The sequence below is a fragment of the Rhamphochromis longiceps genome, linkage group LG15, assembly GCF_057381845.1.
Source record: "Rhamphochromis longiceps isolate RC_006_pf linkage group LG15, R_longiceps_female_GT1.1, whole genome shotgun sequence".
Taxonomy (NCBI): Eukaryota; Metazoa; Chordata; class Actinopteri; order Cichliformes; family Cichlidae; genus Rhamphochromis; species Rhamphochromis longiceps.
Window position 1 is genome coordinate 10,180,921 of NC_140571.1, and position 17,059 is coordinate 10,197,979.

General features: G+C 39.2%; 1 protein-coding gene across 1 annotated transcript; it reads left to right on the top strand.

Annotated features, from left to right (window-relative positions):
• The first annotated feature begins 125 nt into the window (after window positions 1–125).
• On the top strand, window positions 126–14,011 carry prkg3 (protein kinase cGMP-dependent 3). Its single transcript, XM_085383384.1, has 22 exons — window positions 126–511; window positions 2,470–2,559; window positions 3,946–4,008; window positions 4,124–4,250; window positions 4,334–4,500; window positions 4,657–4,770; window positions 5,807–5,912; window positions 6,074–6,137; window positions 6,278–6,355; window positions 6,495–6,583; window positions 7,200–7,265; window positions 7,455–7,502; window positions 7,648–7,689; window positions 7,822–7,933; window positions 9,072–9,208; window positions 9,297–9,386; window positions 9,532–9,673; window positions 9,794–9,957; window positions 10,167–10,283; window positions 11,707–11,769; window positions 12,480–12,555; window positions 13,193–14,011. Exons 1-22 carry the CDS (start codon window positions 502–504, stop codon window positions 13,277–13,279), a joined length of 2,052 nt encoding a protein of 683 aa, XP_085239510.1. The 5' UTR covers window positions 126–501; the 3' UTR covers window positions 13,280–14,011.
• The last annotated feature ends 3,048 nt before the right edge of the window (window positions 14,012–17,059 follow it).

A 17,059-nucleotide genomic window follows, 5' to 3' on the forward strand; every position in this document is an offset into this window, starting at 1 on the left:
CCTCCTCCCTCCTCCTCCTCTTCTTCTCCTTCTCGTACTCCTGCTGCCTGTATTCCTCTACCTGGTGTGATAGGAGGAGCCTCAGGTTATGGTTAATGATTCAACACCAGAGCCGTGGAGATTGATAGATACAGAAAAAGAAGGAAAGATTTAGTGAGAGAGAGAGAGAGAGAGAGAGAGAGAGAGAGCTGGAGAGAAGTAAAAATAGTAAAGCTGTAGACGGGGAAATGTAAGCTGAGAAAGTATGCAGTGGCAGGAAAAGTAGAAGAAGGAGTATTGATAGAGAGTTTGCAGGCTGCATGCGGTGTGTCTGCTCAGGTGTGTCCAGTCTGTAGCTCATCTGGGGTTCAAGCAGGTCAGAAAAACTGCACAGAAAGCAAAAAACTTCTCTGCAGTGGAAAAGTGGATATCGTTGAGCAGCTCAAGGTGATTATTTGGCTCCTGTGATCCATGCGGCCTTCATAGGCAGGACATTAGATCACCTTGTCTGCTGATCACACCATGCCTGCAGGTGAGTGTGGCTTCAGTCTATTCGTCCACAGATTACGTGCAAATAGTGTCTCAGAGTTGTAGATTAGGTCAGACAGGCCGCCTTCAGGCGTTTATCGGTTCTTTAAATATATTACCGCTGTGTTTAAAGTACAGATCAGCATTGGTTCAGCTTAAGTTTTATTGGTTTTTGATTTACTACAGCGATTAACAAAACGTCATATCTGAGAAAAGGCTGCCTAATAAAGACAAAGCACATGACTTCCTTCCAGGTTTCTATTACAGAGTATCTTATGAGAATTCAGCTGTAGTTACACATGGCCATGAATTAATAATGAAGCAGTATGAAGTGGACTGTATGCTGGCTGTGTCAGTATAATGGTAGCTGGCATCATGTTCCTGGCGTGCAGCTGAAAAGCAGACACAAATATCTGTTTTTCTTTCTTTTTCTCTCTCCTTTTTTTGGCGTTGTCTGCTTTAATATCATGTTTCCTGGGATCCTCCAGGATCATTTACAGAATATATGAATATACGCATGTTAAATGAATGTTGCTCACTTTTAAAGTTCATTCAGTATTTAAATAATAACCTGTTTTGTTTTTGATTTTTTTTTTTTTTTTACCATTGTAACAAAAATAACAAACATGGACCAATGAAACAGCAAATATTCAAACAGAAATACAGCCACCTACCTATCAGTTGCCCCAGGGCTGAAGAATAACTGAGCAATTTCCCCCATTGAGTGTCAGCCTGCAGGCACTAAAGGTTATCATCTCAATCAGCTCAGATTGTCTTTCTCAACAGCTACAAGTTCCTAGAAAGTTTACAAATTGTGTTTGTGCACGGCTCTGTCTTAGTGTGTGCTTTGGTGACAATTTAACGAACCATCCTGAGGCAAATCTGATATTCAAGTAAGCATGTAGGGACATATTTTTATGATCTGTGTAAACTGACCATTAAGGTCTTTTTCTTTTCTGTAACACATTTATGAGCTATGTGCACTGCAGTCACGTCGCTTTCTGTACTGAAATCCCTGGAAAAATATCTAGTTTAGGCCGCTGTACATGTCTTTTTTAAGTGCCCATGCTCCCTCGCAGAACAGGAGCTGTTTATATTTCCCTGTCACATTCTGCTGGTGTTTTACTAAATGACTTTATGAGTTTAGTTTAATCTTAGGCCTGTCCAATGTTCAGGGTGAGGCAGCAGTAACCTGGGGTCATCCGATGTGTGCCGTGAACACAGGCAAACAGCCTCTCCAGGGTTTTTACTGTGTGTTTAGTAAAATGGGCACATATCCAAGTGTGTTTGTATTGATTGGAGTGTTTAAAAAAAGAAAACAGAAAAGGAATCTTGTTTGCAGAGGTTCTTTAAACAGGTCACCTTGATTAAGAGAGGTATTGGATCTGGCTTGTGGTTAACTTCATTGTTAATCTCATGCAGCAGTGCTAATGAATCTGTCAGTTAATATGACCTGCTTATGCATAGTCACAGGGTTTTTTATGTCTCACATTAGTGTAACAACCCACAACCAGCAAATATAAATAATCTGCATATAAACGCAAAGCCTGGAAAAAGCGATCTATCATTTAAAGGGGTTTTTATACAGCTTTGACAGGTTTTGTGTCATTATCAGTCACAGAAACTGTAACAGATCTTCAGCAAATGCTGGCAGGGTGTGACAGCACTCAGAAAGCACCCCGTTGACTGTCCATCATTAGTCTGCATTATTCAGCAGGGCTCTTGCTGTGTGCTGCCAGTGAAGTAGGGTTCAGTGCTTTGAGAAAAAGGTATCAACACAGTTACAGTTTAAATATCACCCTTTATGGCTTTGTGTGTAGGAGTTTCCACAAATATCACAACAACTGGGGCTACATTTTATGTCTGTGTTCAGGTGCATAATTTATACAACTTCTCGTTTTCCTGTTATATGAAATTCTCCCATAAATCTTCCTTTAAAAAAAAATCTTATTCCCGCTGTAGCTATGGAGAAGCAAATAGAGGAGCTGAAGCAGCAGCTAGAAAAGCAATGTCTGATCAACAAGGAGCTGCAGAGGCAAAATAAGGACCTAGGTGAGTACAACATTAACTATATAAGCTTTAAATATTGTAGAGACTTCATTGTGCAATAGCAGGTTCATTGAGGTGAATATTGGGATATATACGAACACATGAATTAAAGGTGGAGCTCTTAAAGTTCTGAAGGTTGAGTTCAAATTTAGAGAACCAGAATGAGGCCTTCACAGGACTTTTACTTAAGATGTGGAATCAGTGGAACTTAGACAGGTAGACATGGTCAAGACAAACGGCTGAAGCAGTTTGAACAGGAAGCTTCATGTGCTCACAGAAACTGGATTAGAGAAGATTCCCTGGTCTGATAAGTCTCCACTTGTGCTGCTTGTTTTGGATGGTAGACGGTCAACATTTCACATCAACATCAAACCATGGATCCATGATCTGGTGATGATGGTGTAATGGCATGGGAGATATTTTCTTGGCACACTTTGGGTGCCTTAGTATTAGATCTTATCATCCTATTATGACCACATGTCCATCCTCTGGTGGCTAATGTGGCATGTCATAAAGCTCATGTCATCTCAAACTGGTTACTTGAACATGAGAGTTTCACTGTACTGAAATGTCTCGCATGGTCACCTTTGGGGTGTGATGGAATGGGAAAATCATGCCATGGATGACATGTGACAAAATCATGTGATGCTGTCAGGTCAATATGGAATAAAGTCTCTGAGGATTGTTTCCAGCACCATGATGAATCTATGTAATGAAGAATTAAGACAGCTCTGATCCAACCCAGTACTAGCAACATGTACCTAATTATGTGACTGATGAGTGTAAAATGTTGGAGGGATGCAACTAAAATTTTAGACTTTTTTTTTCTGATCATGGCCAGAGATCAGTTATTAGCATGGATCAGTTATTAGCATGGCCCCACTGTACATAAAACACGGAGTACACATGTAGAAAACCATGCAGTTACTCATTGGTTTATGGGCTTAAACCACAATGAGAGATGGATCAGGCTGATAAGTGGATGACATTATATACTCATGAATGGATGACATTACATACATTTATGACTTGTCAGTCATAAATGTATCCATGCCCAATGTATGCTTTATGTTATTTGTCTTTGATTGTGATCTTAATTGACAAAAGTGACATCAGTATGTGACTCAAAGACTCGAAACGGGTGATTCATAAAATAAACTCACTATTAAGGTATTTAGTGAAGTCATAAATCAAGAGACAACTAGGGTCATTCTAGGGTGATTCATTACGTTTGCATTCAGAGGAGTGGATCCCTGCAGGCCATTAGAGAGAATTTACTTTGGCTTATGTTTCAGACCCATATCCATCTTTTATATACAAAGCACAGAAATCGTCACTTTTAATGTGTTTTGCACATTTAATATGTGTTTTTTTTCTTCACATTCACAGAAAAACGACTCACCGAGAAAGAGAAACTCCTGCAACAACTGCAGACTCAGTATCATGATCTCGGTAAGCAGCTCTTCACGGGAACACAGAACAGGGACACATCTACTTATCTACTTACACACATGATTGATGCGATTTCTAATGGCGATCTGTAACCATCCATTTGTTTCTGTTACAGACTTTCCCTCTCAGACCGGTAATGAGATTGAACCTGAGGTCAGGAAGAGCCGTGCAGCTGTCATAGCTTCAGAACCAATCCCGGAGAACCTGGAGATTAAACGGGCGAGGGTGAAGAAAAATGTCAGGTCAGCATCAGCACCTTTCCAACAACTTATATAATACCCAGTTTGTATGTTGTAGATGACTTCTTTGAACTTTCTATCGGCAGTGAGACGAGCCTAATTGTCAAAGCTATCCAGAAGAATGACTTCCTGAGCCGGTTAGATGATGAGCAAATAGCCATGATGGTGGACCTGTTAAAGGTATCTCACTTCAATCCTGGAGATGAAGTCATTCAGGAAGGCTCTGAAGGAGACAGCATGTACATTGTGGCAGGTAGGCACACACCTTAGTATGAATGTCTGTCTTTTTATCTGCGATTGCTCCATGTATATACGGAAGATTTTTAAAACTGGGTTATTAACTTCTTACAGCATCATTTCACAAATAAGCAAATTTTAATATCAATTTTTTTTTGCCCTTTCTTTATAGCTGGTGAGCTTTCTGTGAGCCAGTCTGGCCGTGACCTCCGAACTCTTACTAGTGGTGATGTTTTTGGAGAGCTGGCGATTCTGTACAACTGCAAAAGGACAGCAACAGTCAAAGGTCAGCCTGTATAATGATGCCTCCTGGAGGGTTTTGCAGAGGGTTGTAGTGATTGTATTATATAGTATAATGTAATTTATGTGGAGACATGTATGTATGTATAATATATGACCACATATGTTCTACATATGAGATAATGGATGAACTTTTTGACAGAAATACATAGCAGTGCATTGGAGGAAAACTGCCCAGCATGTTAACAACAAAACATCAACCTAACTCTAGAGTATGGTGGGGAGAATATCATAGTTTGCTTTGGTATTTGGACACATTATAGTCACTGAGGGGAGAACAAACTGACTAACAATAACACTTCTGAAAAAGAAGAAACTCTTATTTTGAAAGGACCCAAACAGTATCCTGATTGAAACTGGTTTAGTGTGGTTTTGGGACTGGTTGTCCAAAATCCCCAAAATGGATGCAGAAAACATGTGAAGGAGGATGTTGCTGCTTATCACAAACGCTTGGAGTCGCATTTTGATATAATGAACATGCCTTGTGCTATGAAAGGTAGCAGCTTTTTCGGACAATGAAATGTAAAATGTGACAAAACCAAAACAATAACATAACTTAACTAACATAACAGTGACAGAAAAAAATAATAGCTTTTTAGTCACAGTAGTTTTGTAACAAAGGTGCCTGATTCAATGTAGAAAAAACAGTGTGTTCAAGTACATCCCTTTACAATGCAATCCACCCGTGGGAAGGCAGTTTTCTCCCATCTGCAGCAAGCTTGTCTCTCATTTATCTCACTTTGTCATATGAGTTCTGCGATGGTAATAGAGTGCATCTGGCTATGGTTTTATGTCATTTATTTCAGATTTCATCTATTACATCTGAACAGTATTTGTGAATTTTCAATCAAACCAAACCCCAATAATTTTAAAGGTTCAATCAGTTTTTGTTACAGTTGTAGTTAAATTAATTCAAGAGTTCAAATGTCTTAATCGTAAAATATGCTTCAAAGTTAACTGAGTCCACTACTCTTTTTATTTTTGTTTATTTTTATCTCTATTATTGTGTGCTCATATTGCAGCAAAGACACCTGTGCATCTGTGGTGCATGGAGCGACAGACCTACAGAAGCATTATGACCAACAAGTCCAAGAAGAAACGAGAACAGCTCATGGGCTTCCTGAAGACGTGAGTTTCTAGACTCAGCAGCCATGATAAAACTTTCATCCCGACTCCTCGGATTCTCTTTGTAACTCTATCATAACAGTTTTGGTATTTTTCGCTGCACTAATGCAGCAAATGCTTCCCCTATTTCTAATTTTCTCTTAAATTCCCACTTGCCATTTCAGGGCCCACACTCTGAAGGACCTGAATGATGTCCAGTTGTCCAAAATCATTGACTCCATGGAGGAGGTGTGCACCTCGATGTCTTTTTTTGCTACGACACAACAGAATCAAATACACTGAACACAAGGATGTTTTCTTTCAGCTCTTGGAGTGAATCTGAAAGTACACATTTTTCTTAATATTATTTTTAATTCTGTCTCTTCTAGGTGAAGTACCAGGACAAAGATGTTATAGTTCGAGAGGGAACAGAAGGAAACGCATTCTACATCATCCTCAAAGGAGAGGTAACGATATCTTAACGTGCGTCTTTGGCCAGTCACACCCAGAGTTTTTATCCAGCCTATTTCACAAACCCATATTTCTCTTGTGTGCATAACATTTATTCTTTCCGTTTGTTTGCCTGTGTGCGTGTTTCCCCTTCAGGTGTTGGTGACTAAGAACGTGAACGGTCATCAGAAGCAGATTCGCAGGATGGGAAAAGGGGAGCATTTCGGGGAACAGGCCCTCATACGGTAACCATGGAGACACAACACATGCCTGAGGACATTTGCGAGAGCCTCGTGCAGCACGATGTGCTCCTCGCGCCTTCCTCAGCTGCTGTCAGCTGTGACATTTTTATTTTGCAGATTCTTCAGATTATCCTCCGAATGCTCTCTGGTGACGGAAACATCACGTTTTTCCCTAAATTGCGCAGTTCTGCTAAGATGCAAATGAGCCATTGAAGCAAATTTATTGCTGTGGCTGTCAGTAGAGGTGCATGCATACAGAAACACTGTGTGTGTGTGGGTGTGTGTGTGTGTGTGTGTGTGTGTGATCCTCTGGTGGAATAACAGAGGTTGTTTTGATTATACAAGGAGGATATTGGATTTTTAATAAATATCAAATATCATCTAGCTTGTGTTGTCTGCCTCTAATTTGCAGGACATGCAGCACCATTGCAATTTCACTGGGAATTATTTTTCTCAAAATAATGCAGTACTTTTTCACATTGCATATTTTTTAATCTACATATTAGTATTTGCTAATATATGTTATTCAATTAAAATATCTCTATGAGGTTCTCTTTCTGCAGCTGTATTCACTGCATTTCCACAGACTTGAATTTTGGCAATGCTTTTTGTCTTGCAGCGAGGTCTTGAGGACAGCAACCTGCACTGCCGACGGCCCTGTTACCTGCTTCTCCATTGACAAGGAGTGAGTCTGACCCAGCACTCAATTCCGACAGTAACCGAATGTGATAGTGTGTTCGCTCAGGCTCTGCAGTGACAGCTGTTGCTCCTGGAGAGGACAATTCTTCGGTTGCTTTACAGTCTGTTTGCTGTCTGTTGTGTTTTCCCACTTGCTCACAGATGCACAGCTTGACTAATGATGCCTTTTGTTTAGGGTATTTGAAGAAACAATTCCCGTAGAGCACCTGGAACTCTTTGATGAGTATGTATTGAAAAAAAAGCACTGTTGATTGCATAACCACAATTTGTTTTTTCCTCCACCTTACCGAGAGTGTGACGTGGAGGTGAAATAGACTGCCCCAGTTAGTTTCCTGCTCATATCCTGTCAAATTTATTTTCACTTCCAGCTCCAAAGTGATGCAGGAGGCGCAACCTCCAGAAAAGTTGAGGTGAGGGGCTGTTGAAGGTGAAGGTTAAAATATGTTACAAAACCAACAATCAGTCACCAGAATAAGCTCAATAAGCAGTTATTAGTGAAAACAAATCTAAAAAATTTAAATAAAATCACCACTCTTTCTCAGCCCCAGCTCCACTCTGAGATTGAAGGATCTGGTTCCAGTCTTCTATCAGGAGGGTCGCTATCAAGGAGATCCTGTCACACTTGGAGTTGGAGGATTTGGCCGTGTGGCGCTGGTCAGTTGTGCATCTTGTCTGGGTTTAAAAACACACACACTATATATATATATATATATATATATATATATATATATATATATATATATATATATATATATATATATATATATATATTAAACATTTATTAGAAAGGTAGAAACTACAGAGGTAGTTTTCACCACCACACCAGAACAGGGTTAACACAGTCATAATGGATGATGTATTATGGTCCCATGTGTCACAACCGTTTGAGCTATCGAAATGGAAAAAGGACATAATAATTATAGCCATGTTTACCCTGCACTGGCATGTGGAAGTTGCTGTTGTAAAGAGAGGCTCTGTCAGCCTACTGTAAACACTGATGTGATGTATAAGGTAGTCTGTGAACTGCTAAAGGTAATTACTCCCACAGTCAGAAAAAATTTATAATTTGTTGTTCAGCTAACTTGTGCTCAGCTCTAACCCCTCATTTTAGTTACGGTCGCATTAGCCACTAAACGTTTATGTACTTTAACATATATGGATATTTCTCTCATTTGCAGTAAATCCAAACCCCCCAGTTCCAAAAATGTGGGGACACTGTGTGAAATGCAGTGCAGAATGCAATAATTTGAAAATCTCACAACCTGTATTTTAATCACGATATAAAAGAAGCAAAACATATCAAAAGTTAAAAATAGGGAAATGTACGACTTTCAGAAAAAAATATTAGCTTGTTTTGAATTTCATGGCTGCAATGTGTCTTGAAAAAGTTGGGATAATTTGCTTCCTTTTTAGTCCAGAGTACAGGATGTTTTCCAAAAAAGAAGTTTAAATTTTGATTCGTCTGACCACAGAACAGTTTTTCACTTTTCCTTTATCCATTTTAAATGAGCTCTGTCCTGCAGAAGACTGGTGTTTTTGGATGTTGTTCATGTATGGCTTACTCTTTCCATGATAGCGCTTGAACCCCATCCTCCTTGTGAACTGCCCCTCTGCCCCTCTACCCTGCTGAGAATCTCTCCCTGTCGAAGATGCTCGATTTATACCCAACCATATTACTTTGTTACATTGTTACCTGACATGAGAACTTAAACATTTCACACATTGTCCTGACTCTTTTTGGAACTGGGGTTGTAAAATATTTAGCACTGATGACTGTTTTTGCTCTTCTAAGATGACCACCCTGCCCCATGGAAAATATTACGCCGTGAAGCGAGTCAGCAAGAAGCACATTGTTGCCAAGAGACAGGAAGAGCACATGCTGTTTGAGAAGAAGATCCTTAAAGCTGTGCAGTGTGAATTCATTGTCAGGTATCAAAGATATGTGGACTGCAGTGTTTTAAATCCATCGGTTGAGCGCAGAGCACCTGAAAATGTTTTCTGCTCTCGCTGTTTCTAGACTTCATGGAGCTTTCAAAGACACACGATACATCTACATGGTGATGGAGTTCTGTAGTGGTGGGGAAATCTGGACCAAACTCAAAGAAGTGTAAGACGAAAAGTGAAATCATGCTCTATATTTGGAGTTCCCAAGTTAAAATACATACTTTTTTGTAGAAGCTGTAGCAGATGGAAGTTTACAGAAATTTTTAAGAAAACCGTTGTCCAACTTATTGCATCTTTGTGAATGTTAGAGGTCGTTTTGACGAGCCTGTCGCTGTGTTCTGCACTGCCTGCGTGGTGGAGGCCTATGCTTACCTCCACAAGAAGAACATCATGTATAGAGACCTAAAGCCTGAGAACCTGATGCTGGATGCGAAGGGCTACGTCAAACTGGTGCGTCTTTAGCTGTAAACAAGTTTCTAAAGCAAACAAACTTTTTTTTAATGTGAATTTCAGTTAATGAAGACTTTATCATCACATTTGATTCTTGTGTGGGTGCTTGTCATCATCCAGGTTGACTTTGGTTTTGCAAAGGAGCTGGTTCGGGGCGAGAAAACCTACTCATTTGTTGGTACTCCTGAGTACATGGCTCCAGAGATCATCAAGAACCAGGGACATGACTTTGCAGTTGACTTTTGGTCTCTTGGCATCCTGATTTTTGAACTATTGGCGGGAAGGTAATAACAATGATAATAATAATACTTTTTTTTTTTAACCAACAGAGACATAAAATAACCTTAATGTTTACCAGCAGATGGCAGCAGCACTGTATGGCTTTTTCAGAGCTCAGTGTCTCACAATTTCAGGTTTCAGTCTTTTTAATACCATTCAATAAAAATTAAACATTTATTAACAACACGTTTTTTTTCTGTTTTCAAATGGTCAGCCCTCCCTTTTCAAGCTCAGAGCCCCAGAAGATTTATGCCAAAATTTTGGATGGGGAGCTCCATTATGCACCTTATATGAGCGAAGCAGCCAAGTCCATTATCAGTAAACTGTGCAGGTAAGAACAGCTGAGTTTATTGAGAGCACATAGATTACATTTTCATATAGGTCACTGATAATTGTACAAAAAAGAAAAATGGAATTAGACCTTATGAAAATTTCACTCAGTGGCAACTTCATTATCTACACCATCCTAATACTAGATTAGACCCCTTTTTGTCTTATTTGTGGCATAGGTGCTTAAAACATCCTCAGAGATTTTGGTCCATATTGGCATGACAGCATCACACAGTTACTGCAGATTTGTCAGCTGCACATCCATGATGTGAATCTGCTGTTCCACCACATCCCAGAAGAGCTTTTTACACTAAGATCTGGTACCTGTGGAGGCCGTTTGAGCACAGTGAACTCACTGTAATCAGTTTGAGATGATTTGAGGTTTGTGACATTATTGCATATTAGCTTGCAAGAAGCAGCCATGAGAAAATTGGTACACTGAGGTGTTAAAGGGATGGACATGGGTAGTATTAATAGTCAGGTAGGCTTTAGCATTTAAAACAGAGATTTCAAAGTAGTTTCCACATCGTGGGCCACAGTTTGATCTTAAGTGGGCTGGACCAATGAAATGTGTAAAATTACAGAAAACTATATCTAGTAGTTCACTGCACACACTGTCCCGTAAGTATACAATATAGTTTGTCAATGTGTGTTTTTGTCTGTTTTTGCTGACTGTGAATTCAATGTAAAAACTGATATTTCTATAGAAGAGTGGATTTAATTACTTAAGTATAGTATGGATGGCTGTAGGGAAGGTCTTTATCATAAGCTGTAAAACTGATGAGATTAAAAGTTTAAAAGTCTCTAAATTTATGCCTTTTAGTGGACTGGATTGGAGTCTGCCGATTCTGGTCCCCGGGCCTTATGTTTGACAACCTGGTTTAAACACAAAATTATTACAAAACTATCGTTCGCTGGATATTTTCTCTTTTTTGGACCATTCTCTGTAAACTCTAAAGATGGATGTGTAAGAAAAAATCCCAGTAGATTGTCAGTTACTGAAATACTTAGACCAGCCCGTCTGGCACCGACAACCACGTTCAAAGTCACTTAAATTACCTTTCTTCCTCATTCTGATGCTCAGCTTGAACTGCACGTCTAAATGCATTGGTTTGCTTCCATATCGTTGGCTGATTTGAAATAGAATTCACAAGCACTTAAGCAGGTGTACCAAAAAAAACTAAAAATCCCCCAAAATCTGGTCGGTGAGTTTTCTTGTTTGGAAATGCCACAGTGCCTCAAAGTACAGTGTGAATAATGAAAAATGACAAAAATGTCTGAAAAAGAAAGCATTCCATCATTAGATGCATTTGTATTTATATAGAAATATATTTGTAATAAAACACACCTCTTGAAAAATGAAAGCTCATGAAACCAAAAGCAGTTTCTGAACTGCCTTCTCTCTGAATGATGCATTTTTTCAGACCTCGGCCTGGTCAGAGATTAGGAAACACCAAAAATGGGATCAAAGATATCCGGCATCACAGGTAACCATGGCAAAACTCTCTTCTTTGGTCACCTACTGCTGCCTGTACTGTAGTACATTACACTACACCACCAGTCTGAACCACTGGTACAACCAAGATGTATCCATGCTTTCACGTTGTTTATGCCAGATTCTGAATCTACTATACAAATGTTGCATCTGAAATCGAGAACAGAAAGCTTTTTTCCAAACTTCCATCATCCAATTTTGGTGTGAATTGTAATGTCAGTTTCCTGAGCTCTTCTGCTTACCTCGGTTGTAACCAGTTGTTATCTGATTTACTGTAGAGTTCCTATCTAACTTGAAGCAGGTCAGCTATTCTCCTCTGACCTTTGGCATCAACAAGGCATTTTTGCCTATATTGAACAGGCAACAGTAATTTTATACATTTACTAATCTGTAATGATAAACATTATGCACCTTTCCACCTCAAGTGCATAGCACATACGATGTTGCGTAATTATTATAGCGGTATTACTATAGAGTGAGTACATTTACTACAATAAATATATACTATGTGAAAAATAGGGAAGTGATTAGCAGTCTAAAGTTCTTTGTACAGAAAAACAGCATGGTGATTTTGTCTTTATAGATTATGTTTCTACACTGCTGATTGAGCCTTTTTACCTTGTTATTATTTTATGATTATAAAACCATGTTTAATAATAATAATAGTAATAGTAATGACAAAATCTCCCTTTTTACCTTCAGGTGGTTCAGCAGTATGAACTGGCACAAGCTGCGTGTGGGTCAGCTTGAGGCTCCCACAGCACGGCTTATCCGCAAGGCAAGTCAAACCAGTGTTACTCTTACATGGAAAGCAGAACCTTTTTTTATGTTTAGAGAAAGTGAAACAAAAGAAGGACCGCAGGCAGGATTGTGTGGAACAAATATTACTGGTTTTCGCAGTGGCTAAAGAACGTTTTGATACATGAAACCCACTGTGTATTCAGACTATATTAACAAAACCTGGGTCTGAAAGGTTATTACACACTGCATGAACATGAAAAAATAGAAAGTCCAAATGGAAAACAACCCTAAGTTTTTCACCCTCATATCATTACTGGCCCCAGAAAGGAAATTAGCCTATCGTAGTTGCTCCAGTTTCTTGCTCTTCTTGTCCTCATCCTCTTCCTAGTCATGTGTTAAGATTAAAAAAAAACCCGGTAGGATTATGCTTTCAAATGAACATTTAAAAATATTTTTACTAAATGTTTCATTCAAAAGTAAATGCTTCTTTAAAATAAATGATCAACTCCCCAAAAATGTTGAATTTTCTTCATTGGGACTATGTGGGTGTTATTTCGTCACTAGCCGAATTTTGTTAAAATGAGGGGATTTAAGAGTGCTTAATATTACTGATTAGAAATAGATTACGGGATAGGCTGTTTTATGAGCTTCATTAACATTTCATCCTCTTTCAGGGTCCCTGCTACATCAACTTTGATCGCTTCCCTCTTGATCAGACGAAGGCAGAAGAGGAGTTCTCTGGCTGGGACTGTGACTTCTGATTCTGCTATGTTAAAGGATCAAGAAGAGATCCCCATATAGGATAATTGTAGGTGGCCTGAGCTGGGGCCAAAACAGGGCTAAAGTCATATGAGGGTGGGAAGAATTTCCTGTTTGGAAAAAACAAAACAAACAACCAAGTTGATTTAAATTTGATTATTGGAGTGAAACTGTATCGAATCATGCACTTTAGACGTGTGCCGAAATTCCTCTTTTGCTATTCTAAAACAACCATAAAGGTGGATAAGGGGCCAAAATATGTAAATGTGTTACAAGAACATGGTACAACATTTTGTTTCCAAATACAGTCCAAGTCAATTTGGTGTCTGGTGGAGAAGTGCCAATAACAACATCTATATAACACTTTTTACTGATTCCAATAAAAACACCCATCCCTGTGTTTAGTGGAGAGTTTCTGTCATATTGTACAACTTGTACCAAACAACAACAACAAAAAAACCCTGTCCTTATCAAACCTGGAAACAGAATCATTTCTAATGCCATAGCTGTAATGTATGTCTGTGTCTATTGTTCCTTTGAATCTTTAAAGTTTTAAAGAAAAAAAAAGTGCTTATCCTCTTGATAAAGTTGTTTATGTTACACTGTTACTTTCTTGTGGTGTTAGGCCTTGATTTCTAGATAAAAAGATAACTGAACATCATGATGAAGAATACCTTTTTGATTGAAAATAAAGAAAAATTGCCCTTATACACTTGATTCAGCTCAATTTGTTACTGTGCTGCAATAAAATACCGAGCCGATTTGATTTACTTTTTTTCCTCCTGCTGACACCAAAGTATTCAGAGATTAGATTTATGATAGATAACAATGCATGGTGGAAATGCGTTTTTAAGAATGTTATCAGGGTGGAAAGTGGCCTGTGACATAATAAGGGTTTAATCTCATGTTCTTGACAATGGCTGCAGCTGACTGTTTGGGTCTGGAAAGGCACAGCTGTCTGATGTGGCAGCAGGTTTTAGGGCTGGAGGAAGGAGTCTTCCTGTCCCCTCCTGTTAATGCGCACGATGTGCCTGCTGAGACCAGTTTTCCACATCACGACACAAACTTCACAGGAATAAAAACCACATCTTCCAGAGGGAAAATACCCGCTGCCAGATGTTTCCTTCCTACAGAAGACCCAAAACACATTGAAGCATAGACTCTAATACCCCAGCAGCAATGACAGAAGCAGCCCAGAGGATGCACAGTATAGTTACAAGTATTTCCTATTCACAGCAGTAAACCGTGACTTCCTGTTTGCAGATCACTTTGTTTTACCTGTGATGCATGTGGTATGATTAACAGAGCAAACACAATATACTCTGTTTATCCAATCCCAGTAACTCATAACAGTTTTCTGATTTCTTGTCACTCTCTCGAGTAACATTCATGTGTATTGAAGCCCCATTTCTTCCAATGATGCCATAGATTTCAGCTGCACTGAATGCATCTCCAGACTCATTATAAACGATAGATTGAGCAGAAAGGGGATTGAGGCTGATAGACTCAAACGAACATTTACACAGTTGATTGATGTGGTCTTATCCTGACTCCTGTCTGTGAGTGTCTCTGTCTTCAAGCTCATTTTCTTGCGAGGAATATTGACTGAGCTCCATGTGAGAGGATTGTCTCATGCAGCCTGAAGTTTAACCTGAAACACTAAAGAAGAAAAAAGAAACACCAGGGAAAAGCAAACATTTGCGCCTCGCTGTGTTCTTTCACTAAATGTCCTTCCCGGTTGTGTTTTCTCCACTGAGCAGTCTTGAGTTAATTAGGCTCAGTGCTAACACCTGTGCTGATTAATTATTGTTTGCACCTGTGCTGAGTCTACTTAAGCCCCTCTCTTTGCTTGCTGCTTTGTTTGGTCACTTATGTTTGAGAGGTCTGAGTGGGCATCTGTTTCTGCGTAAGGCAGCCCTGATGAGTGATTGGCTGCCCTGAGAAAGAATACAAAAGTGCAGGAAACATGTAACCACTTCAATCAGCACTCTCGATCTGACTTCTCCATGCAGGTATTATATTTCCCATAACGGGATCATAAAGGAGCCACTACTTGATGCTCTATTAAAAGCACTCCAGTCTGGAGATTTTAGTGTGTGTGTGTTTTTTCCTATACCCCAATGAACCATCAAAACCCAGAACATGTAAAACATTATGTACTCTGATTGATTGTACCCAGTTGAGAACTGGAAAATATTTGAAATGATTGTTGCACAGCTTTGGCTAGTCATATTCTGGACAATGATTGCATCATTGCATTCATGCTTGAATGAAAGGTCCCGCAAATTTTGTTAATTTTAATTCTTTTTTATTATTATTTCCATTATGTATTTTTTTTTCAACCTCATTTTTAGTTTAGTTTAGTTTTTGATATTTGTATGGCTGGTTTAAGAAGTTCTGAACAGGTAAAACAGTACACATGCAACAATTTGTGAACATGGTCAACTCTCATATATAGACAAGTCTCAATGAATACATATGCACCCACAGCTTCTTCAGGAAATGACTAAAACTAAGGGCATTTTTCATTTTATTTTAGTGTTGAGCATGCATGGGTTTGTAGTAGCTTTCCTAATGGAAACCCGCATACTAAGCTTCAAGCTATATCCATCCATCCATTTCTCCACACGATGATGTGGTGGAGAGCAGTGTTGCCTCATAGCAAGAAGGTCCTAGGGCTAATTCACCTGCCAGCTTGGGATATTTCTGTACAGAGTTCTGGATAATCTGGCTCCCTCTCACAGTCCAAAACACACACATTTTTGGCTAATTGGTGAACTTGGGAATGCGAAGGGTTGTCTCTCTGTGATAAACTGGCGACGTGACCAGGGTGAATCTTGCCTCTCGCTCTATGACAATTGGGATAGCCTCCCCCCCCAAACCTGAATGGAATAAAGGGAGGAAAACGGATGGATGGATGAATGGTTGTCTGTCTCATTGTTAGCCCTGTGACAGATAGGTGACATGTTCAGGATGTACCCTGTGACAGCTGGGACAAACACCAACCGTAAACACGACCTTTAAATAGTTAGCTAAAATTAAAATTAGGAACTTAAGTCCGTTGGTTATTCTTTCATTTTCCCTATTGTAACTCTAGTTTACAACTACTCTTGATCTGCTGCCAGTATAAAAATAAATGTACAGCTGCACTAAGCAGAGAAAAAATAACTCAGAAATTCCACTTCTCTGACAAGATTGCATGTGTCTGGGTACAGCCAGTAGGTGTGTGCAGGAAAAAAAATCAAACAAAAATAGAACTTGAAAGCTAACATTTGATGTGATGGACTATGAAAGCTCTTCCTCAGTGTCCACCTCTCTCCTGTGTTTCCTGTTTAGAGGCAGGACTCATCTCATGTTAACTCATGTGTGAGATTACCTTTGAGATTTCCCTTTTGCCCCCTTCTTTTTTATTTTTACATGACATGTGCTAAAAACTATTGTTTATCAGACTCTTCCACACCTGTTGCAGCAGGCCAGAAATAGCGAAGCTCTGCTGTTGTATAACTTTTAAAATCCTGCTAAATTAACTGCTGTTATTCACCTTTAATAGTTCAGCTGCTTCCTGACTGAGTATATGGTTTTAATTATATCCTGATAATGTCTGTCTGTGATGACTGGCTCTAATTTACCAAATGTAGCTGCTTGTGTATGCAGAAAATAATGGTATATGCAGAAGCATACTGTGTGTATTTTAAACCCACAGCATGCACTTATTTCCTGCCAGCAACCATTATATAACTGTAGTTATATAACATTTAAATTGAGGAAGTCAATGTATGAGT

What these genes read in the sequence shown, in the direction of transcription:
- prkg3 (XM_085383384.1), top strand. An exon ending in AAGGACAGCAACAGTCAAAG is followed by an intron (nt 4,771 to 5,806) that starts GTCAGCCTGTAT and finishes CTCATATTGCAG; the next exon opens with CAAAGACACCTGTGCATCTG. An exon ending in CAGCACGGCTTATCCGCAAG is followed by an intron (nt 12,556 to 13,192) that starts GCAAGTCAAACC and finishes ATCCTCTTTCAG; the next exon opens with GGTCCCTGCTACATCAACTT.